Source organism: Dama dama, chromosome 20 (genome assembly GCF_033118175.1).
Source record: "Dama dama isolate Ldn47 chromosome 20, ASM3311817v1, whole genome shotgun sequence".
In the NCBI taxonomy this organism is placed as follows: domain Eukaryota; kingdom Metazoa; phylum Chordata; class Mammalia; order Artiodactyla; family Cervidae; genus Dama; species Dama dama.
The window spans coordinates 48,116,467-48,142,499 of NC_083700.1; the positions used below are offsets into that span (position 1 = coordinate 48,116,467).

At 39.8% G+C, this 26,033-nt stretch overlaps 1 protein-coding gene across 5 annotated transcripts in view; it reads right to left on the reverse strand.

The window, feature by feature from the left end:
- TLCD4 (TLC domain containing 4) overlaps positions 1-26,033 on the reverse strand; it is a 112,995-nt gene that overhangs the window by 41,092 nt on the left and 45,870 nt on the right. For 4 of the 5 annotated variants that reach the window (XM_061121323.1, XM_061121320.1, XM_061121324.1 and 1 more), the window contains exons 2-3: positions 6,266-6,431; positions 1,892-1,981 (exon numbers count right to left, since the gene is read on the reverse strand). In XM_061121323.1, the coding sequence (XP_060977306.1) occupies positions 1,892-1,981; positions 6,266-6,420 (245 nt within the window). In that variant the 5' untranslated portion in view covers positions 6,421-6,431. Of the gene's footprint in view, positions 1-1,891; positions 1,982-6,265; positions 6,432-6,589; positions 6,622-6,797; positions 6,827-26,033 lie in introns of all 5 variants that reach the window. The other variant, XM_061121322.1, reaches the window with a different exon arrangement.

Below are 26,033 nucleotides of genomic sequence, written 5' to 3' on the forward strand. Positions count from 1 at the left end.
TTTTTAGCACATGGTTATAGATGACAGTTACTATTTTTTCTATCGAGATTTAAATATAAATGCTTTCTATAGGTAGCAAATAGTAACCTATCATTTGCATAAGGTATTAATGTTAGCTATGATAATACTTCTAATTGCAATAATCAGAATTTCTTATACTTATTAGCCAAAAGTTTTACGAAAATAAACAACGTTTTATAAGTATGTTCTCGTATGATTTGTTTTTGAAAGGACTAAAATGTAGTTCCAGATGCTGGTGGTTGTTTTGATTCCTATTTTGAATCAGAGGCTCAAACAGGCTCAAGAAATAATCTAGCCTGCCCCGATATAGAGGCAATATATTGAATACTATTAGTATTCTCACTTTTCTGAGGACTGGAGGAACTTCCCTATTAGCACATATTAGAAGGGCTTCCCAGTGGTGCTACTGGCAAAGAATCCACCTGCCAATGCAGGATTCGTGGGGGTTCAATCCCTGGAGTGGGAAGATCCCTTGGAGGAGGAAATGGCAACCCTCTCCAATATTCTTGCCTGAAAAAATTTCACAAACAGAGGAGCCTGGCAGGCTACAGTCCACGGAGTCACAAAGAGTCGGACACAACTGAGCAACTGGGCATGCATACATTAGAATACGGTCAGAACAGGACAATTTAATCCTGCTGTTTCAACCCTTTTGCCCTAACCTTGGTTCCAAGGAACAAATAGAAATTATCAGTCCTTTATCTGACTTTTAAGGTGACTTACTGGTAAAATGAACATTAAGTAAAACTGATAACAGCTAAAGTACAAGTGGAAATATTTAGTAGAAGTTATGTCTTCTTTACAAATTTTCATTTGTAAATATGATCCAGGAAAACTGGACCTGGAATAAACTATAGTACCAAAAAATGCTAAAATATCAAAACGTATAATAGGTAAAAATTTGTTCAGGACAAATTGGTCAATGAATCAAATCTGTGTTATAAAATTTACTTCCCAAAGAACTGGTTCTATCGACAGTCGTGTTGGTAAAATATGGGAAAAAAGCAGCAATTGTTTAGGTAGATTGCATTAAAACCTGGTCAAAGAATTAAACTCACTAAATTAATTCACTTTGAAAAAGATCTTCTCAATGGAAATTAACCAAAACTGGTGTGATTCTGACTAGCATAACTTCATATTTATGAATAAAAAACAACATAACTTCAGTCAAATAGAAACAATCAAAAGACCTGGTTAAATCGCCCCACATCCCTCAGAGGCTATCACATCCTTGTGCAGTGTTCTCTCAAAACATAGTCTCTTAAACTAAGCTGAACTAAAGCTTCTCATGTAGTGCCAGGAAGTACAGTTTGTGAAATTTCTGCCATAGGAAAGATATTTAAATTCTCCAAAAAGAACACTTTACAAATAATCCTATTATGGCTGAACACAGTTACTATTGATGCTTTAAATCATCTCATGTGGTACTAAACTCCTTTCACAAGGACATCTATAATTCTCATTTTCCTATCTTTGAAATTGGAAGGATGGATCAAACATAAATTTGAAGACAAAGTGTTGTTTATCCAAGTTGACTATTCTATCTCAATAACAACTCATTTTTGCTCAAAACAGTGGTTATAATAACTTGATTTCACTCACTAACACAGTATACAAGTTTACATAATTATCATATTCTCTTTGTTTTGGATAGCAATTGCAATACTAATGCAAAATGGCCCTCATTATTTGTATTCAAATCTAAAATAAATCATTCTAATGCACCTTGCTGAAACAAGTCTGAACACAAGCATTTAAATAAACCATACACCATCAATATGCTTTCTGTTTTACAGCAAAGAGATGTTCTTATTAATAATTAATATCAAAACATAAATCAAATTGATGATATTAGAAAGAAACAGCTTACCAAAGTGGATCAGCAATACCAGCCTCATCAAACAAGAAAATGTACAAGCCAACAACCCCAACCAGCAAAGAATGACACGTAGATACCACCCTGAAACGAGAGGAAATACACACAAAGATTTTAGATTCTGTGCAATAAAGTTTAACTAATTCTGGCAAGACATTTAACACTCTGAAGAAGTTAAATCTGGAAGCATTTAAATATAGGATTGCAGTACATCTGAGAGTATAATACAAAATGGCTATTTAGAAATCCAAGGGCCATAACTTTACTTTGGAATCGATAACAAGGATGCCTAGGTCTACAATTTCCTGCTAGACAACTGATGAACCACTCATTGGTTAAAGGGCCTGAAGGGGAAGAATAGCTAATGATCTGGTTGACAGTCTTATGCAAACAGGTGGCAACTGGTAAGCACACCACCCTGCACCCTGCTTCATCCCCAGCAACGTCACTGAGAGAGTAGCCTCCTGCTCCAATCAGACCTGAAGGACTTCCAAATCTACTACCCTTAATGAACTCTACATCCATGGATCAGAATTGGTATGAATTATGAAGTGAAAATGTATTCCCTTGGAGATTTCAGTTTTAATACACACATTATTGTACTTGATTCTTTTAAGAAATCTGTGAGATAGCTAGGGCAGCTATCGATTATTAGTGTCTCTTTATCATTGTTATGAAAATGAAAGGCTATGAATTCATCCAGAAGAATCTGTTTTTTAAAAGAAATGCCCAAGTGAAAACAAAATGTTCACAGGATCCAGATCAAATTTTCTTTATAGAAAGAATAACATTTAGCTGAAAAACATCAGTTTCATTGAACATATCTTGTTAAACATTTAATGACTTAACCAAGCTCCAAGATATCCTACTTACAGAAGTGTATACAGGACACTATACACTTAATTACAAAACAAAAACATTTATGAGTAGTGAAGTTTCTCTTCTTTTCATTAGAATGAAAGATGAGAGGAATAGTAAAGTTTTTAGAAATTAATTGCAGTGGTAAAGAATCCACTTGTCAATGCAGGATACAGAAGAGATGTAGTTGGATCCCTAGGTAGGAAACAGTGATCCCCAGGAGTAGGAAACAGTGATCCACCCCAGTATTTTTGCCTGGAAATCCCATTGACAGAGGAGCCTGGTGGGCTACAGTCCATGGGGTCACAAGGAGTTGGACGACTGAGTGTAGCATAGGAGTGAGGAGTAGAAATTAATGGTGTGCAATGAATCTAAGTATGACCCCAAATCTTTAAAAGTGAGTGAAATATATCAACCAATATAAAAGTTGATATGAAAAAATTTCACTGCAATTTGAAAAATCAATATAATTAATCTAATAAATGATGTGATCCTTAGCAAGAATATCAAATTAATCAAATCATTTTAAATGCTCAAAGAGTCTAAGTTAAAGGTATTGAGTCCTTGGTAATACCAAAATATCATTTTGAAATGTGATAATTAACTCAGTTAACCTGGTTTACAAGTCTGGAATTTTCACACCAAGTACATTTGTTTTCCACTTGAACATAGCAAGATAAAAATATAAGTTCCTTGATGTCAAGTAAAGCACTCCATCTAAATAATCATACAACCAGTTTCCTGTTGACATTCAAAAATTCTACTAAAGGAAAAAGCATAACTTCTTACTAACCCATGGTAGTGCTTGGTAACCTTCTATCAAAAAGTTCCCTTTTGGAAAAAAATCTAAATTTTTGTTCCTGATACTCAGGCCTCAAATTCCCTTCTCTGTTGAGATGTTTCATGGTAAAAGGGAAGAATTGCAAGCCCTCAACTGATGGAAGTGACATAGAATTCATGAGAGAAAAGTTACATGGTACTTTGATCAAACAGCTCCCACTATAATGAACAGAAGAAACAAACACCCTTATATAAGCAAACATGCTTATATGCTATTCTGTATTAAAAGCCTATACATTCAGAAACTTCTACTAGTAAGAATTTCATATTTCATTCTTTAAAATCAGATTCCTGGCAAAGCAGAATGTAGATTCCTCAAGGTCTTTAAAAAAAAAAAAAAAAACCAAGATGCTACCCAAAATAAAATATTTAAATTTTTTCAAAGAAATTGAAAAAGAATGTTTGTGGGTTTTTTCCTTAAGGAAATAATGACCATTTTAGAATAGCAATTTAAAGTTACTGATGTAATCACTTACAAGTAGTATGAGTATGACCAATAGAAATGATATAGCTCCATCAGACAAAAGAGTTACATTTTGAAGACAACGACTTAAAAATTAGGAATATTTCAGCATAACAGGACTTTCCATGTCATAGGAAAGCAAGTGGAAATAATGAATTCATTTAATTATATAACATAAATAATATCAATAAGTATGCATCTTTGCAGAAAAAGCAACAATTATGTATAAGATTTTCTCACTTATAATTAATTAACTGTTATCTCTCAGGTGTGAACTTTACGGAGAGTTTTTCTGCCTAGATTGTACCCCGCCAGGCTCCTCTGTCCATGGGATTATCCAGGCAAGAGTACTAGAGTGTGTTGCCATGCCCTCCTCCAGGGGATCTTCTCAACCTGGGGATCGAACCCATGTCCCTTACGTCTCCTGCATTGGCAGGCAGGTTCTTTACCGCCAGTGCCACCTGGGAAGTTCAAGACAGATTTAGATATACACGTATATATATACATGTACGCAAAAAGCAACCCACTGGTTTTCCTTCTTTGCACTCTCCACCTTACAGCTTAAGTCCCATGTAAATCAAGGTGGAGTGGGAAACAGGAGTAAATGTGAAGAAAGAGAATGCTATTTGAATAGCACAATGCATCTTAGATAATTCCAGATTTTTTTTTTTCAAATAGGAACTCAGTTTCCCAAACTGTGACTCCATGTCTCATAGAGTGGCAGTGATAAGACTGAATAATGCTAAGTATTTTTCCATTTCATCATTTTATTTCATTTTTATCTTTGCTTCAATCTATCTGAAACCTCCCTATTTCTTTGGCTTGCAGCTCCCCAAGATTCAAATGCCTTTACTCACCCTAATCATGTTGAAGAGAAAATGAAAATAGTTCAAAATTTAATCACAGAAAATGTATGTCCTCCTGTATATCCCTTTCCTTTCCTTCCCACTATCTTTTGTCCCCTCCCCACCATCTCTTATCCTTTTCTTTTCCATTCTATCTTCACGTTAGAAATGGTTTTACAAAATAACGGTGCCTTTTGTATCCTACATTTGAACCACATTTCCATGCTATTCTTTAGACAAAAGAATCATACCTCTTATTTTTCAAAAATATGTGGAGAAATAGTTCTAACTTTTGGGGAGAAGAGCCGTAACATGTATGAACCAGACTAATCAGTATAAGATGCAGAGAAAAACAACTAGCCTTATTCCCAGTCTGAGATATAAAAGTGCATGCCTGCAAAACAATTTGGATAAAAGATGGGGCATTTCAGGTCTTGTAAGGCCACTCTCAAATAAATACTTTGGCCGAAGTTTTTAATTCTAAAAAGAAATTTCAATGAAAAATAATTATAGCAATGTTGGAGATCTGCTGGATTCATTTTCTAGTCAGCATTAACTTCAACTAAATAAGAACAATAAGAAGTATCCCATAGCTGCTCTAATTCCCTGAGGTTTGCAAATGCACAGAGGTCTTTGAGCATCTGAAATGCTCTAAAGCAAGTGAACCAGTCATCAAAGTTGTTTCACGCTTGAAACTCTGTGAGAGATTAACAAAAGTTGCATGTGCACAAACAATTTGCAAATAAACTAACTAAAACTAGTAGATTTCTACATCCTTAGATGTCTTACTCGTTTTTCTTTTACTTTTTTGTTAAAAAAATTGTTTTAGGCAAGTTTTACTTCAAAATGACATAACAAATAGATTCTGGAGGGCTCTGAATTATAATGAAAAGTTCATTAAAAGAGAGACACAGATGTTCTAACTGTACACCAGGTTCTTTGGTATGTAGTGTTTAATGCCCTAGGTTGGACTAAACCAGCCAATACTATATATAGGCTACTCACAGTCCCAACTACTATTACTTTCGTTACCGTTTCCAAAGAACATGTATTTGTTATCATAAATATTTCAGAGGAGAATGCAAAACAGTGCCTTCCACCACAGTTAGACACAGCTTACTTACCACTTCCCTAGTGGGTTAAACTTTCCCTAACATGTTTCAGAATAAGAATTTAAAACTGCTTCTTGTATAAGATCTATCCACTTTTCTTTCCTTTTACTTCTAACGTCAAATAAAAAATTTGACCTAAGATTTTATTAAATACTAAGTGAAAAAGAATTTTTGGAAATATTTTAAATATGTAATTTTGTTTCATAAGACTAGGTTTTTTAAATCAATTACATTTTCATATATGCTTTACCTTGAGTTCCATTCAATCTTCTTTTTGAAGTTGAGATTATTAAAACCTGGAGAAATCTTTGCTGAAAACCAGTAACTTATAACGTGGAAAATAACTTGAAAGGTGAAAAAGCTGGCAAAACAAGTGCTGATGAGCAGTATGGTGTTGGTATCCATATTTCTTCAACCTGTTAAAAGAAATGATGGCTATAAATTCCTTTATATTTCCTGTAACACACCCAAATTAATTTTTTAATTTTAAAAGGGTATGTGGTTGTATTTTTTTGCAATTTAATTTAGCACAAACCTAAGAGTACAAGGAAATTATATGAATTCAAACCTTTACCAGCTATCTGTCCTGGTATCTCATATTTATACCTAAAAGAGGGAAAAATCTATTGTCATAAAGATCTCAATATGATAAACGTCAGGAGACAAATTTAACACCATTATACTTAAATGATCTAAGTCTAAAGTTTAACATTATAAGGGAGTTTCAAATACTATAATTGAAGATATTTTAGTAATATTTAATTAAACCAAGAACAAATCACCTGATTTCTCCATGCCTCAGTTACCTCATCTATAAAATGAGAAAGTTGGTTAGATAATTTCTAAGAAAAAAATTATACCAAAAATAAGAATAGAACATTATCTGCAATAGTGAAACAAAATACAATCATCTAATAAAAAATAACTGTACCATGAGACAAACATTTAAAGTCTTAAGAAGAATAATAACACCTTGGAAAATAATCATACCATTGTTTTTGCTTAAATTAGTATTTAACCTAAAAGAAAAAATATTTTTCAACTACACATATCCTTGAACCAAAAATCCCCTATGACTTTTTATCTCTAAAATAAAACATTTTTATAAAAACACTCCAGGTTTTAGGGACAGAATTACTGAAAGAATAGTAATACACATATATACGCATTCAAAGTATATTTTCTATCTCATTGAGTTCAACTTTATTTGGCTCCTAAAAATCTTAGGAACATTCAGGCCAAAAAAAGACACTAAATCATTCGTTCATTTTCAGCAAATACAGCATTTCTATGACTCCATCTTTGATAGAGCTGACCCTCAAATGAAAAGGAAATGAATCAATACGCATTTCTAGCTGCATAATGTAAAGAAATAAAATCACCTATGAAAGCCAATTCACAAGAGAAAAATCAAGTCATTGACTACACTGGCAATAACCCTACTTCATTCCCTTCCAACCAGGATATCATAATAAGAATTGGTCTCCCACAGGGCCCCTTCAGACTGAATTCACGTGTCTGTAATGAATTCCTTCCTCATTCTTTTTTTCTGGCCTGTGTGCACAGTAAAAATATTGATATCACAATTCTTCTCTGTGAAATTCCATTAACTTCACTCCTCATTTAATTTTTTTTTTCAATAAATGTTTTTTGGGTATTAAAATTTTTAATTTTAATTTATCTTGGTCTTTTAGCCTCAGTTTAATATTAATCAAATAATACATAAAAGTAAGTTGCCTACATAAATTAATGTCATCATAATTTGCTAAGTGAGATATGAAAAGGAAAATGTTTTTATAAGATTCAAGCAAATAAGGATATGGATCCCATGTGGGCATATCAGTTCAGTCACTCAGTTGCGTCTGACTCTTTGCAACCCCAATGGACTGCAGCACGCCAGGCTTCCCTGTCCATCACCAACTCCCAGAGCTTGCTCAAACTCAAGTCCATCGAGTCAGTGATGCCATCCAACCATCTCATCTTCTGTCATCCCCTTCTTCAATCTTGCCCAGCATCAGGGTCTTTTCCAATGAGTCAGTTCTTCGCATCAGGAGGCCAAAGTATTGGAGTTTCAGATTCAGCACCAGTCCTACCAATGAATATTCAGGACTAATTTCCTTTAGGATTGACTGGTTTGATCTCCTTGCAGTCCAAGGGACTCTCAAGGGTCTTCTCCAACAACACAGTTCAAAAGCATCAATTCTCCAGCGCTCAGCTTTCTTTATAGGCCAACTCTCACATCCATACATGACTACTGGAAAAACCATAGCTTTGACTAGATGGACCTTTGTCAGCAAAGTAATGTCTCTGCCTTTTAATATGCTGTCTAGGTAGGTCATAGCTTTTCTTCTATGTGGTGGGCAGATAAACAAAGACAATGAAACCAGGAACAAGAAGCTAGCAGAAACTCTAATCTTAAATGGGAATACATGTAAATCCATGGCTGATTCATATCAATGTATGACAAAACCCACTGGAAAAAAATAATAATAATAATAAAAAAGAAAAAAAAAAAAAAGTGAAGATTTGTCCTGAAGGGCTTTGTGTGTTCCCTGGAGGTTCTGGAGGGTGGCTAGGCAAGGGCTGCTTACTTCAGTTAAAATTTAATGTATACAATGAGCATTTATTTCATGAGTGTTTGCTAAAAGTTATAAAACATAGAAGGTGTCATGCAACATTATCCATTTTATGAATTGTTAATTTAAGTAACATTAAAAAAATCACTGAATTCACCATTAAAAAAATTCCTCATTCTTTAAAAAAAGCTACTTTTTATTAATTTTTTGCTATTTTGCTATACTGGATATTTTATATTTTCAACAGACTTTTGTTTAACTAGGGTTTTTAGGGAACATATTGAGACTCTTCCTTTGCAAAAATGTCCCACTTTTAAAACTAAAAAGCTCCACATAGTCAAGTTATGGCTTCCATTAAAGGCACAAAGACAGAAGCTAATTAAATTGTCCAACTCCCAGCTTTGCTTCTTATTAAGCAGTTGCTTGCTTCATCAGTCATGCCAAGTCAAGGACTAATTTAAGGAATTTAAAAAAAAAAAAATTCCCCAAGAAACCAAGGTTTCCAGTAGGAAGCAACTGCCTCTGTTCATTCACTGAATCTGGCACGAAAATGGTAAAAATAGATAAAACCAAATAATGCTAATCACTGACACAGATTAAAGACCTTTTAGAGTTTAGTGGTTATTTGGTAGAGGAACACACAGTAAAAGCAGAAAAGTATTAGACGTGGTTCCTACACCTCCACATGTGGCAAGCAGCTGGTAGAACAGAGCTATCCTAGAACAGAGCAACAAGCTATCCTAGAACAGAGCAACAAGGACAGAAGTGGGAAATACTTCTGTGGCAATTTACAAGAGGCGAGTCTAGACATGAACTTTAATTAGCCCATCCTGATTCACAGGAATTATGGACACGAAAGAAACTCTTCGAGAGGCTTCCTGGATACAAAGGATCTTTGTACTTTTCCCCCTAAGATAGTTCCATAAATTTTAACTCAAGTTGGTTTCTTGGTAGAGAAAACCATGAAAAGGTTTGGAGAAGGCCTCTCAGCCATCAGCCTGTGAGGAGAACTCCAGGAAGAGGACGCCCAGAGGCAGGACCACTAGAAACATCTCGGCCAGGCTGATTCAGTCCTCAGCCAACAGTTCACCCAACACCTGTCGTGAGTCCACTCTGCGCCAGGCACTGTGATGCGACTCCAAACACAAAATGGGAGACACAGTCATGGGCCAGCAGGTAAGCAGCAGACTGATCACCCCCACACAGAGTGGTAAATTCATGGTGCTAAGGGGGCACTCTCTGCTTTCCAGGGAGTAAGTACCCAGCAGATATGATATGTAAACAGTGAGGAGATATCCAAAGGTATTCAGGGTAAACCAAGAGAATACCTTCTCTTCTACTAAAATCCCAACAAGATACTTTAAGGCTGAGCCCATAAGGATTCAGTTACACCAGCTGACTCTAGAACTATCACCCTGGGAAAGCAACTGCTCCTCTCAACTCCCCATGTTCGTTATCCCATTGTAACACAAGGAATTCCTTAGGGAGTATGTTGGAATCACCAACGTCACCTCCAATCACTCATACACATACATACCACACGCCTTCATTCTCTGATACAACTTCCAGATAAAACCACTGCTGTACTGATTAGCAGTAAAAATCCTTAAAACCAGAGGGAAAGGCCTTGTGAGGTTGTCTTTAAGGGCAGCAAGGAAGGAGGAAGCTGGGAAGAACATTCTACACATGCTTAGCAGTCCTTTTCCCATTTCTAGTAAGTTCCCTTTCCTGTTTCCCACACTGATTTCAAACACTGATTGCTCTCAAACCTCCTGTTCTCCCTGTCTTACAATAGATAAGGTTTCTTCCCTATTCACCAAAAAACGTAGGCTCTCAAGTGTGAACTTCTGATGATGGCAATGTTTACCACCTCCCCTCACCCCAACCAAGAAGCTCTTCTCTGCACACTATGGATTCTGCAGGGGTATTATGTCCCACACTTTCAACATGGCTTATAGTGTGTACAACCAAACCCCACTATTTCCAAAGGTACCAGTCTTGGATGGTCAGCTACCCTCTCAAAGGCTCCATAGGAGCATCCTGAAGACCCCCAGATTCTACATGGCCCGAGCGGAACTTAAACCCATTCCAGCCCTTCCCCCAGGGTTCCAGGTCTCGGAGAAGGACATTATCAACTACGACACCTCCCTACCTTCAATCTAGAGCAGCTCTGTCATCCCGGTCCCCCTCTTATCTCTTACTCCCACAGTTAACTGACTGCCAAGTCCTGGTAGACTGAAGAATACCAAATATATAGCAACGTGATTCCAGGGAAGTTCTGAAAGTTTCTCTCGAGTGCCTTATGAACAACACAAAAATTGTGACTGGTTAACCAAATTAAGTAATTCCAGAGTTAGTTGCAAAACTAGAACCAGCATGAAGATCAGTGATCTGAAGGAGACTTGAGAAATATCTCCTGCTATCACATAAGGTTCTCTCTTTTTGATCTCTTTCAGGAATATTTTTATAAATATTTATATGTGTACTCACTCTGCTTATAACACAGAGCTCGGGAAGATAGCTAATATAATTAGTTAACAGATTCAGGTTTCAAAATTATCTTCAGAAGCTGAAATAATAATCCCAATCAGAAAAACAGGAATAAAATTTTAAAAAGTAATACCCAAGTATAGGACTTAGCATAATAGTGACATAACACACACAAATACCCATGGAGGAAATCTTACCATTTTAATTTGCACAAACCAATGAGAAATGATAAGGTAATGAAGACACTAATAACAAAAACAAACTTTAGAACCATCTATAATCAGAGAGTTAGATCAAGACATATCAGCCCTCTTTTACTCTGAATTAACCATATATCAAAGTACCTTTAGAGCAGTGTAACTAAGTTGTGATTTTTAGAAAACATATCATATCATTAAGAGTTGAAGGGCTGAGAGATGTCAGCTTAGGAACAGGATTATTTAGAGAGGACTGAAGGGCATTCTGCGACATCTAAAGAAGTGTCACATAGAAAAGTAAAAGAGAGAACTTACTCTGCGCTACTCCAGATGACCCAAATGTACAAAAATCACAGAAAGGGAAGAGCTGACCTTAACTGAAGGAAGCATCTTCTAACAATTTAGAAGTTCCCAAGCATCCATCAGGTGGCATAGTGGTAAGTGCAGTGCAGGAGACGCAAGAGATGTGGGTTCAGTTCCTGGGTTGGGAAGGTCTCCTGGAGAAGGAAATGGCAACCCACTCCAGTATTTTTTCCTGGAAAATTTCATGGACAGAGGAGCCCGGCAGGCTGTAGTCCATAGGGTCACAAGGAGTCAGACATGACCGAACACACATGCAAATATCATCATGGAAGTGGTAAAATGACCACGAGGTTGGTTCGCAAGCCTAAATTTTAGAGAACTTAAAAGTAAGATTCTGGAATTCTAGGACTGAATTGGCATCTAAAAGGCTTATTTTGTATTAGCTTCTCAATAGTCTATCACTTATGTTTTACAAAATGAAAATTACATACGTAAGAAAATATCAATTATGTACTACCCGGTGGGAAGTACACAGGTTCTGCCATAGGCTTGAGTCTGAGCCTCACTTCCACCAATTGTTAGCTGTGTGACCTGGGACAAGTTACTTGCCTTGCCTTACCTGCATCTCAGTGTCTTCATCTGGAAAGTGGAGATAAGGACAGTATTAATCTGACACGGGGAATAAACCACAGAACGCTCAGCACTTAGAACAGTACTTGGCATGTGGTGCACACTAGAGTACTATTTATGCTTCCACTTGTCCATCTCCTGGGTCTGTCATCACTCCAGCCAAGGAAAACAAGACCAGTCTCTGACCACTGGGCTCTTTTCTCTAACTCATCCCCTTTACATTAGTTAACACTCAAAACGCAGGTGGCCCCACGGTAGAAATCAAGCCTCCACCATTGGACTACCCGCTGTCATGCTCCAATGTTCCTTCCAGTCACTTGACCCAGCCCACCGCCCCTCCACCTCCCACATGCTTCCACTAGCCCCCTGAAAGTGAAGGCCCACCCCCAGAAAACAGTGCTCTCTCCTTGGCCTCTCCTCTGCCTGCTCTGAAGACATGCTCTTCCTCTGCATCCTTTCAGAGAGCCCAGGCCCTCATCCATCAGGGTCAGGAGTGGCCCCACATCCTCTTTGCTCCTCATGGTTCACTTCAAGCCTCTTTCCTCCCTTCCCTCACCTCCCACAGACAACCAGGGTGTTAGGTCCTTCTATTCACACCCTCTTCCACTCCACAATGGTATCATATTCCAACCTCCTGAACATGTCCTCCCATTCAAAAACTTTGGTCCTGGTTCACTTACGTCCTCAAGCCCTGCCATCATCCTGCATGCATGCATGCTCGGTCATTCAGTCTGACTTTTTGCAACCCTACAGACTGCAGCCTGCCAGGCTCCTCTGTCCATGGGATTTTCCAGGCAAGAACACTGGAGTGAGTTGCCATTTCCTGCTCCAGGGGATCTTCCCGACCCAGGGATGGAACCCATGTTTTTTGAGTCTCCTGCATTGGCAGGTGGATTCTTTACCACTCAGCCACCTGGGAAACCCTGCCATCATCCTGAGTGACTTCCTATGTAGAAGACCCAGTTTCCTCAACAACTCAATCCCTTAATCTTTTCTTTCAACCTCTTATTTTGTACTGGAGTACAGCTGATTGACAATGCGATAGTTTCAGGTGCACAATAGTGACCCAGCCATATGTATACATGTATCCATTCTCCCCCAACTCCCCTTCAATCCAGGCTGCCACATAACATTGAGCAGAGTTCCCAGTGATATACAGTAGGACTCTTAATCTTCATTTGGAATGGGACTTCAATCATTTGTTTGTCATCTCTTATCCATCACTTTTCTGCCTCCAAAATAATATTTCAAGAATTCTTTGTTGAACTTTCCTTCAAGTGTGCTTAGTATGACAACATTCTCAAGGTCATTTACCTCCCAGCTTTTCCTCAATCCACTAGCCCTTTCCTCTTTTTATGTCGCTCTTTAATCGGCTTAGATCCTAGAGCCCATCATTTCAATAAGGCTTTCTAATATCCCACATTCCCTTTCTATTGCCAAGAGCCAGCAAAACATACAACGGGGGACATGTCCAACAATTTACACAGTGACAAGCCCCAAACAATCAGAGCACTGTTGGGAAAAGTCACATAACAGAGAAGACTGAGGCTGGTGAGTGTGAAACTACAGAGAGATCAAACAGCTCTCAACCCTGCTCTGCACTTCCAATGCACTGCCCTTGCCAACCAATCCTTTTATGCTCCACAATTAATTTTCCAAATTGCCCCTCCTCTTTTCAAACCTCCAGCCATACAGCCCCATTTTCAACAAATACCCATCCTACTTCACAGAAGAATAGAAGACAACATATAAAAAGTATGTTGTCACACTGGGTTGGCCAAAAAGTTCATTCAGGTTTTCCCATAGCATCTTATGGAAAACCCTGAATGAACTTTTTGGCCAAACAACCGTTCAAACTACCCATCTGTCCTCCCTTCTCAAGACCACCTCTTTAACCTGTGCAAGTGGGGCCATCCTCTCTGGTATTCTTGGGAAATTTTATTTCCCATTATTCTCTACTCTCTCTTCAACTATTGGCTTTTTAAAAAAGATTTTATTTTATTTAGCTAGTTATTTCTGGCTGCACTGGGTCTTCATTGCTGCACAGGGGCTTTATCTAGTTGTGGTGAGCAGGGACTACTCTAGCTGTGGTGTGCGGGCTTCTCATTGCAGTGGCTTCTTGTTGCAGAGTATAGGGTCTAGGTGCATGGGGCTCAACAGCTGCAGCACATGGGTTTAGCTGCTCCACAGCATGTGGCATCTTCCTGGACCAAGGATTGAACTCGTGTCTCCTGCATTGGCAGGCAGAGGCTTAACACCTGGCTTAACACCAGGGGAAAAAAGCCCCCACTGTTGGTTTTTAAACAGGCTCAAGTTCCCAGAAAAAACAAAAATCAATAAACCCACCACCTCTTCATTTTCCTCTTCTCCACTGTAATCTCTTAACCTTTCTCCTTCCCTCTTCCTTAAGGACAAAGTTCTAGAAAGGTTTGTAAATATCGTCATCATTTCTCAACTCTCTTACTCTTCATTCTTGTTCCCACCCTCGTTACTCCCCTGAAATAGTTCTTGCTAACATCAGTGACAACTTCCACGTGTGGCCTTTCTGTCCCTTGACATCTCTGCAACATTAGACACTATGGATCACTTTCTCCTTGAAACACTTTTTTCTTCCTATGTTTTTACGACACCACACTTCTTCTGCCCAGAAACTAAGTAATAGAATCCCCTAAGTTTCAGTCCCTGACTCCCTTCTACTTGATTTCACCTATACCTGTGGCTTTGGTTACCACTTATATGCAGAAAAATCTCAAGGTCGCCCTCTGCGCTCCTGAGGTGCATAACCGACTGCCTGGCTGTTAGCACCACAGAGCATTTCAAACCCCGCTTAGGGCTTGATCTCCAAACTTGGGTCCTCCTCTAGGTTCTTCATTTCTTCTGTGAATGGTACCACCATACACTCTCATTTGACAGCCAGAAACCTAGGAATCATCCCTAATAAGTTGCTTTCCACACCATCCTACTAAGCCACCATGTCCTTTCCCTTCCTGAATAACTTTCAAAAACACCCATTTTTCTCAACCGGCCATCACCATTTTTCTAGACTGTCTCCAAATTGGTCTCCTTCGCGTGGAAGACAGATTGGAGGACCCCAGGGGAATCGGTTTTAAAAGCTGTCTCTGCTCATGTCACTTCCTCACCTACCCCCAACCTAAAACATTCACTGGGCGCCCAGTCCTCTGATGAGCGCCCTGTTCTCCCCAGCTTCAGGAGGCACTTACCCTCACTTGCTTCCCTCCTCAGCCAACGTGGCCTTCTTTCTGTCCCTTAAAGATGCCACATTCCCTCCATCCTCAAGGCCTCTGCATAACCTATCTCCCCACTCCCGCCCTAGCCCTTCACCACCACAATAATGCTGTCAATCCTCACTTCCTCAGGGAAGTCTTGTTGGAGCAATCCCCCCTCGTCTGCTTGCATGGCATCACATCCCTCTGTTTTACAGATGCAATTTAAATGAACATCTCTCCCAGTGGAATATGAGCTCTATGAGGTTGGGAAACATGAACATTTCCCCCCAACCATGGTGTCTTATCTAACACAGTGCCTTGCCACCCAGGTTGCACTCAACAAATGTCTATGAAATATAATAATGATAACAACAGACATTCATATTCTTACATGTGCTTTGCATTCTGCTAGTACCTGATCAGTTACAAGTCCCTTGTTTTGCCAGTACAGTCAGAACACTGGAAATAAGAATTTTCTAAATTGACAACCTTAATATTATAGCATGAACACATACTGACTACAAAAGGATCCTCACCCCCAAACATCCAAAATGAGAGTACCAATGCTATAAAACAAACTAATATTGAGCATGTGCCTTAGTCTATTTGTGCTGCTATCACAAAACACTACAGACTGAATGACTTTTAAATACCATACGTTTATTGCCCACAGTTCTGGGGGCTAAAAGTGTGACATCAGGGTACCAGCATGATTGGAGGAGGGCCCTCTTCTAGGTCACAGAGTTCACATGATGGAAGGGGTGAGGAAGCTCTGTGGTATCTCTTTTACAAGAGCACTAATCCCATTCATGAGGGATCCACCCTCATGACCTAATTACACCCAAAGACTCCACTTACTATTACCACCACTTTGATGGTTAGGATTTCAACACAAGAATTTTGGTGGGGGGGGGGGGGGAGGGGACCACAAACATTCAGACCACAACAGTATATTTGGTTTGTCTATTCCAACCAACATGTGACATGTGTTCTCAAGTTTTCAAGAGTATATTTAACTATAATCTGTACTGTGTTTTCATATTCTTTCCAATTACAGAAGTACTTATTTATCAATTTATCTACCAGTAGCCCTAACATGTAAAAGTATTTTAAAAGTCTCTATTAACAAACTGTAAATCATTTGTAAATGAACACATGACTATAAAAAATGAGATATTCACCAGACCAAACAAATAAAAATCCTACCAAAAAAACACCTGCCCCCCACCCATCCTGGCTTGATTTGCATTTTCATATGGCTGGTACATTGCAATCACCTTTCTCAGTACTCACTGCGGCTGCTGCTGCTGCTGCTAAGTCGCTTCAGTCGTGTCCGACTCTGTGCGACCCCATAGACGGCAGCCCACCAGGCTCCCCCATCCCTGGGATTCTCCAGGCAAGAACACTGGAGTGGGTTGCCATTTCCTTCTCCGCAGTGCTCACTAAATGTCAATAATTAACCAGAGACATTAAAACCATTCAGTAAAGAATAACTTATCTACCACCCACTAACCACTTTTGACTTTTGATTCATGTAAAAATCTGAGCATCTAATCAAATGTGTACATAGCTTTTAGCTAACTGCAGTGACTGCTTTTGTTATTGTTTTGTTATTATTGCTAATTCTGCATTAAGAGCTATATGAAAAAAAAGAGCTAGGAGAATCCATCTCTTTTTTTACCCTGAGCATCAGGTTTAAGAACCATTAGCACTGGAAAAGTCTAAAACCCCAGTTGCATAAATGTCAACCTAATTTCTATAAATCCTCCAATATTCATGGTACCCCTTTTTAAACTGAAGCAAGTGAAAAGAAATGAAGACTAAACCAGAAAAGGCTAAAGAACCCTATAAGTTACACTCCTTTTCTTGAGGATATGACATTACTTAAGATTTAAGAAGGAATTGCTCATTACTACAGAAAAGATTACTCCATACTTCTTCCTTGTCAGTTAAGACCCTAAACTTTGAATAAGGGTATCCTTTACATTTTTCCTATACTTTCAACCCTTTCTTTTCCTAGAACATATAATAGAATTCAAGTTAAAGACAAACTGTTTGATTCTGCTGTTACAGAGCTTGGCTATGATTAATCCCCTGAAACAGGTTTTTGTTTTGCTTTTTTTTTTTTTTAATATAGATTGTTTAATGAAAACAAAGAATGAAATATGTAAGGCTAAATATCCACACATTTCTAACTGACCTTTATTACCCCCACGATTCTATGTAATAATTACAATCACAGTGTTAGGGCCGGAAGAAGGCTAAATTGTTCCCCCAAACTGGCCATAAGAGTCACCCACTCCGAGGCAAAAACATCCTCATTCAGGGTAATCTATGTCATGGCAACTTTTCTGTTGTTCTTATTTAAACATTTTTATTTCATTTTACATTGACTCCTGGCTTGGGATTTGTTTTTATAATGCCTAACAAGAATTGAGACTGTAACGCAAAAAAAGGCCTTCTTTTTCAGCTCCCCACCCACTTTAGAATACTTCCCTTGAGAAATTCAAGAGTTCCTTTTCCAGGGTCTTAAGGCTCAGAGCATAGGTGGCACATCTTATTTATTTGACAAATGTTGCTTCCTAGCATCTTACTCCAACAAAAACTTTCATAAAGAAGTCTGCCTTTTAAACTTATAAGCTCCAACCACAGCCACTAGATTTTAGATAAACCAGAATGTGTTAAGCCAGAAGACAGAAACAATTAGATCACACTAATACAGTATCTGACACAAGTAAAAAGTAAGGGGTTGGAATGTGAGGGCCCATCTTTAAGGAACTCAGCATCAAACACAATGCCCTCCCTGAGCCTTGGCTGAAACAGGGACCAGGTGGGACCACATAACCTGGGGGACTCTGGGAGAGGAGGAGGTTCTGTATCCGACCTCTCCCAGCTTCTGATGTGCTCATTTTCAGATTTCCGCTCTTTCCTGGAGGGATCACAGCAGGAGCCTCTTGGCTTGGGACATCTACTGGCTTCCTGACAACATTAGAAAATCCAGGAAAAGCTGGACAGAGCAAGTTTTCCAACTGTGTTTTGTTCTTTTAAAAAAAAAAGAAAGAAAGAAATCACTGGGAAACCTGCCAAGCAACCTAGGACTTCAGAATCTAAGGAGACAGGGAGAGCCTTCTCATCTCCAAATTGTCCACCTGATTACCCCCAAGGAAGGGCTCAGGATGGAAGAAAGGGACTGTGGCAGGACTTTGCCTGCCTGCCTGTTTGTCTTCTATTTCTCTCTTGCCTGCTCTCCACAGGGAAAAAGGCGATTGTATTAAATGGGTTTGAGAGGTTGAAGAACAATTGGGCAAATTTCTCCCACCTGTTGAGTTCTTAAGCCAAATTAAAGAGATGGGAATACCAGATCACCCCACCTGCCTCCTAAGAAATCTGCATACAGGTTAAGAAGCAACAGTTACAACTGGACATGCAACAACAGACTGGTTCCAAATTGGGAAAGGAGTATGTCAAGGCTGTATATTGTTGCCCTGCTTATTTAACGTATATGCAGAGTACATCATGAGAAATGCTGGGTTGGATGAAGTACAAGCTGGAATCAAGATTGCTGGGAGAAATGTCAATAACCTCAGATATGCAGATGACACCACCCTTATGGCAGACAGTGAAGAGGAACTGAAGAGCCTCTTGATAAAAGTGAAAGAGGAGAGTGAAAAAGTTGGCTTAAAACTCAACATTCAAAAAACTAAGATGATGGCATCCAGTCCCATCACTTCATGGCAAATAGATGGGGAGACAACAGAAACAGTGACAGACTTTATTTTCATGGGCTTCAAAATCACTGCAGATGGTGACTGCAGCCACAAAATTAAAAGACGGTTGCTCCTTGGAAGGAAAGCTATGACTAACCTAGACAGCATATTAAAAAGCATAGACATTACTTTGCCAACAAAGGTCCATATAGTCAAAGCTATGGTTTCTCCAATAGTCATATAGGGATGTGAGAGTTGGACCATAACGAAGGCTGAGCGCCAAAGAATTGATGCTTTTGAACTGTGGTGTTGCAGAAAACTCTTGAGAGTCCCCTGGACAGCAAGGAGATCCAACCAGTCAATCCTAAAGGAAATCAGTCCTGAATATTCATTGGAAGCACTGATGCTGAAGCTGAAACTGCAATACGTTGGCCACCTGATGGGAAGAGCCGACTCATTTGAAAAGACTCTGATGCTGGGAAAGACTGAAGGCAGGAAGAGAAGGGGATGACAGAGGATGAGATGGCTGGATGGCATAACCGACTTGATGGACATGAATTTGGGCAAGCTCCTGGAGTTGGTGATGGACAGGGAAGCCTGGCATGCTGCAGTCCATGGGGTTGCAAAGAGTCAGACACAACTAAGCAATTGAACTGAACTGAGAGAAAGAGAGCTACAATCAAATCCTAGTCCTGGTATTCATCAAGTGGTCTTGGGCAAGAAGACTATGACGTGCAAGGTCTCTAAAATGGAGATAAGAGTGCCAAAGGTGCAAGACAGTTATGTGGCGTAAATGAAATGAGTCAAACACACCTAGCACAGTGCTTGGCACATGCAGCCACTTGCAGCAAGTCATTTAATGATCATAAATACCTTTGTAATGTGGCATTACCATCCTACCATTCACAGGTGTCGTCCATGTCTCTGTCCCCTGTGAATGTGAGTTGGCCTTGCCACCTGATGACAGATACAGTAGAGGAGAGGGCTTCAGAGTCTAGGGAGGCCTCCAAAGACCTTGTAGCATCCGCTTTTCACTGTTTTGGAGAGTTGCCCAGAGACTGCCGTGGAAAGAAACCTGTCTGGCTTATTGGAGGATGAGAGGCCACATGGAGAACTGAGGCTGCCCAGCTGACAGTCAACATGCAATACCAACTACCAGCCATGCTGGTAGATCCACCCTGGACCTTCCAGCCCAACTGACCCTCCAGCTGAATGCAGACACACTAGTGAACCTATGACCCACAGAGTAACTGCTCAAACACCAACCGGAATCAGAAGAAAGAAACTGTCTTAGGTTTGGGAGTGGCTTGCTATTTAGCAATAGATCAAACACCACTCAATAAAGGATGTCATTTATTACTACCACTCTTTCCTAATTGGAAATGGTTACATCTCTCTCTCTCTGATGGCACCAAGTCACACAGGGATAGGATATTCTGTATCTTAAGCAATGTGATCATCTCCCCCTCCCCTTAACCTGGGGACCCTGAAGTTTGTCTACACCTGTGACCTGATTAGGGAATTTGGTGGCTTCAATGAGAAGACAGCCAAGGAGTTACTAAATTCTCTAAGTAGCCCTTTATCCTGTTACCTAAGAGCCACTTAAATCCCTACCCAAGGTACTTTGAGAGTGGTTTCTCTTCTTACCTCCTTCCATAACACTGCCATTGCCTCAAATTGCTTCCAACTGCACTTTTTTCCAATAAACATGGTACTTATCTGACTCAGTATCTGATCTGACACTCTCAGGTAGCCAAAAAATCTAAATGCGTTGACCTGTTTCTTTGAACCATTTCACAGATCAGAGAGTTGATGATGTGCAAAACAAATCTGATGTGGCTTCAGGTGAATTCAAGTTTAACATTTATTACAAACCTCATGTTTAAATACAGAGTTAAGTCCTATAAAATACCTAAGCTTGGCCCAGAGACTTGGTAACAAAGAACTGTTCTGGGTCAATGTTCATGAGACCAGGCTTAAGTGAATGAGGTTATGAAAGCTCAGATCCAGGTGGTTCAGGAAAGTTAAACTTTCCCCAGTTTAACAAAACAGGATCAAGCTACCCCAGGTTGTAGTTTTCTACTGCCAGAAACACTCATTCTACAACCTATTAACAATGTTAAGCTTGGTGATGCTCTCAAGGGTCCTTGGAACTGTAGCTCTGACCTTTCTAATTTGTGGAGCTTATCAGTGACCACATTACCATCCTTCCTGCATGGACCAAGTGCAGAGTTTTGCTCTTTTTGTTTTAAAGAAAAACTTTTTCTTCAATCTTTGTTATGGTTCAAATACATTCATGTCATCAAAAACATCTCACTTCTTGCTTTGTACTTGCAAGCCTAGTATTCTTGGGTAAATGAGTTCTACTAAAATTCCACTAAATTTAGAAATTCCACTAAGATTATATATCCTCTACTACTTTGCAGGAAAAAAAAAATGTCCAAGAACAATATTGGATGGCTGTTTTCATTGGTCATGTATCCTCTTAAAGCTATTTCTGGATTGAACCCATGAACTTACACCTCACCCTAATGACCTTTCATTGGCAGGGCCAAGGCATAACACCCCTGGCCAGAACTGGGGAACATGATATGAAATACATCATAAAGCAAGGTCACTAGGTTTTATTGTAAGACACCAGGAATGTGGTTAAGCAGGCTGGCCACTGCAAGTGCAGCATTTTCTTAATGCAAATCCAAAGGAGAAATTTCTTTTACATCCTTGAATCAGGAATAGATGGGCTTCTCCAATCTGGTTTCTCTTCTGGACACTTTAAGCTTATTCTGGATTCTTGGCCTCTTCTCTTTGGCTGCTGGAAATCTGATGGCCAGAACTTTCAGGAAGAATAGAACAGCACTTCAAAGTACACTTGCCAGCCTCACTCATACCTCCATCTTTTTTTCCTTTCACTTATTTTTCTTACTTATCCTAAGTTTACTTTATCTTGTCGTATTGTGTGCATCTTTGTAAGCCTTCCCCAATCATTTCTGGAACAGGGTGGGATATAAAGACATAATAGTCTATGTCTAATATGCCTAATCCCCCTACTCTAGAGAGAGGGAGCTCTTGTAAGCAAGCGCTGTGCATTGCCCCACTTTAAAATCTCTATAGTGTCTAGTGTTGTGCTTTTACTGTTAAATAAATATTTGGGGAATTAAATGGCAGAATATGTACATTTTGATAGCATTATGTTACCTGAATTATGAAATAAGCAGTATACTGACGATTTTATCTTTTATCCTCAGAACAAATTCACATGAGTGTGAAGGGATGCACATACAAGAGTTTACTTTAGCATTAGTTACCAGAAGCAACCTCAAGGTCCAACAATAGGGACATGGTTAAATATATATGCACAGACACACTATTCCAAGTTAGACCGACACTGAAATGAACAAGCGGATAAAGAAGAGTGTCCGTCACATACTACAAAGTGGAAAAGAATGGTAAGCTGCTGCGAAATGATACATTTTCATAAATACATAGCTGGGCACATTCTGGTATTTGTACAGAAAGAAGGCCTGAAGAGCTATACCCTGCAAACTGATAACTAGCTGAGGCTGGGGGTGAAAGGGGGGTGGGGTAGGAGCTGGGGACGGGGGGGGAAGAAATGAAGTTTCATTCTCTGGAACACCGATTGCAATTTTTTTATAATGTGCAAGTATCACTCTTGTGATTTAAAAATTAAAAACACGGAAGAAAACATTTAGAGACCTGAGGCTACAATGCACTCTCAAATTCTCAAAATGCCTAATGTCTTAAGGGTTTGTTGGGAGACACTAAACTGGGATACTCCCAAAACACTCCCTGTGCTGCAAGCAGCCAGGCCTCCCCTTCTGGCAATGTGGCCTTCCTCCCTGTAGAATTTATCTTGCCCTGAATTTCTCCACAAAGTATATAAGAAATTGATCCGTTCAGTAACAACCCATACAGGTTGTCAAAGTACCAAAAGGCAAGGGATCTTTCTCCATGAGAACAGAGCTGCAGAATTTTAAGTCCTTTAAACAGCATGTGGGCTCCCCTGGTGGTTCAGTGGTAAAGAATCCACCCGCCAATGCAGGAGACAGGGGGTTCGATCCCTGTGTCGGGAAGATCCCTGGAGAAGGAAGTGACAATCCATTCCAGTATTCTTCCCTGGGAAATCCCATGGACAGAGGAGCCTGGTGGGCTACAGTCCATGGGGTCGAAAAAGAGTCAGACAGTGACTTGGCCACTAAACAACAACAACAAAATAGCATGTAACAAATTATAGAGCATTTAAATTCACAATTGGTTCAATATTTTCATATGTATTAGGGAAAAACATGTTAACTGAGTAACATGAGTATGGGGAAATATGCCCCTAAAAATGAAACACTTTGTAAAGAGGGGTTTCTAATTTGTTCTAAATTTTTTATCAAATGAAAATTCCTTCTTCCTCCTCTTCCACTAAATAAATACCTGCCAAACAAGAGATTTTTCTATACCTTCAAACTGTACTTTTTAAAGGTTTTTTTAAAGCCTATTTGGAGAAAGTGAAATAAATTAACTTGACAAAGATAGTTTCTCTATGTCCCCCAAATTTTAAAGTTAAATCAAAGCCAAGTATAAATCGACCAATGTACCAGTTACTTCTAAGGTGGCCATGGCAAGACACAGGGAACACTAACATAGCCCAGGCCTGGATCCAATGTAAACCCCAAGCCTGGGCTCTGTGGGAACAGTGAGGTAGAGACTATATGTCTGGACCTTACAGATGATGTCAGAGAAACCAAGGTTGAAAGCATTAGACATATAGCAGAAAGCTGAGGAGAGCTGAAGTCAGACACTGGAAACATCAACTAAGGCAGGAAAGGGGCTTCCCTGGAGGCTCAGTGGTAGAGAACCCGATGGCCAATGCAGGAGATCAATGGGTTTGATCCTTGGGTCAGGAAGAATCCCCTGGAGAAGCAAACGGCAACCCAACCAGTATTCTTGCCTGGGAAATCCCACAGACAGAGGAGCCTGGTGGGCTACAGTCCATGGGGTCGCAAAAAATCAAACACAACTTAGCAACTAAACGACAAGGTAGGAAAATCAGACAAGGCAGAGACGGGTCAAAGGAAGGATCCAATTAGGTCAGAGTGCGGATGATAAAAGCAAGCAGTAAGCAAGCAACTCGGCTGATCTCTGATACCTGTGTACGTCTTCCTCCTGGCTTTGTATTTGTCCACTGGTGATGGTTTTAGGTGTTGGAGTCAGATGTTAATTATTATAAAAAGGAAATCAAAGGCATGCAGATCACATCTGCTCTTGATTAAACAGCACAGCTAGCGGAAATAGTTCCAGGGTGCCGGCTCACCTATTTCTCCAAATGCTTTTTTGGCAATCCCAAAGACTGTGAAGATGATCCCAGTTTGATTGTAGATCTTGAAATGTCAAAGAAGTCTTATAATCTAACCCTTTTATAAAATGCAATGAGAATACTTTCCCAATTCACTGTGAGGCAAGCAGCCAACTTCTTAAGGACTTTGATCAGCAAATGGGGTTTTGAAACAACACATCTATTTGCTGCTTCTGTAAGAACTTCCCAAAGCTGCCTAACCACCCACCCACTTCACACTGGGAGGCCCTTTGCTCCCTATCCAGCTGATGAAAGTGACCTAGTCCATCAGCCAACTTGTTCTGAGTCCATTTGCCTTCTCATTTAACCTAAGGAGAAAAACATACTGATCTAAAGATACTACTTTCAAATCCAAGTTTACTCCTTCCACACTTCCTTTTCCCTTAAAACCAGCTGTTTTGCTTTGAAGCAGACAGAACTGGTATGAAGTTCTACTTTTGCACCTTCCCATCCAGGTGCCCTCCATTAACATGAGTCTGGTGCCTATCAGAGATGAGCTCCCATATTCCCCCTGTATCCTCCTGGTCCAGAGATCTCCCAACCACATCTATACATCCCTACCTCCTCCAGTATCTCCAAGTTCAATGTCCTGCCCACTCCACTGCAACCTACTTTCCCACCCATTAGACAAATGGTTTCCAAATAGTGGACCGTGATCCATTAATAGTTGATGAGTTTTTCAGAACACACAATAGAAACAGAAATAGAGTAGAAATAGAAACAAAAATAGAAGCAATACAGAGTAAGGGTACATATTGTTTCATGAAACCTGTTTCACATACACATATATTTACTCATGTCCTAAGTCAATGTGAAAATTGTACTGCTCATTTTGTACTGTGTTGTAATCCAAAAATGCCTGAAACAAGCCTGTGTCCATCTCGTCAGACCCCGCCCCCCTTGCTGCAGGGCCCGCCGCGACTGCTTTCTCCATGCCGGCCCCAAGCTCTGAACAGACTGCCAGCTGCCTTCTTCATCGGCTGTTTGCACAAACCTTGGCCTTTCACAGTGACTCACAAGCTCCTCTCCTGTAGCCAGGGACTGCCTCCTCCTTGATCAGACCAGTGTTCACACACACACACCTTTGGTATTCCAGGCCCTCTTTTCAGGTCTGGGATCTGCTAGCAGTATCTCCAACTGTTTCACTATGAATAACAAACCCAGAACAGCAGGACTCCATTTCTTTGTATGCTACCTTTCATCTCCAATGAGGAAAAAAACATCACCAAAGTCACTCTTGAAATAACCTTAGACCTTCTTACAAAAGTAACCTCACTTTCCTGATGTAATATTGTTCCCTGGTGTAACACATACAGCGTCCGATACCAATGCCAGGTGACTACAGCTCACCCCTCCTGTTGAATTAACGTCTGTCTCCCATCCTTGAGAACAGATGGCTAACCCACCTCCATGTTGCTATCTTCTTCCTCTCACAAAGCAAATGGGAGGAGAGAAGACATCACCAGGTGACCGCAGGAGCGTGGGCCTCCTTTCCTCTCTCAAGGGCGAGGGCACAAGTTGTCCAG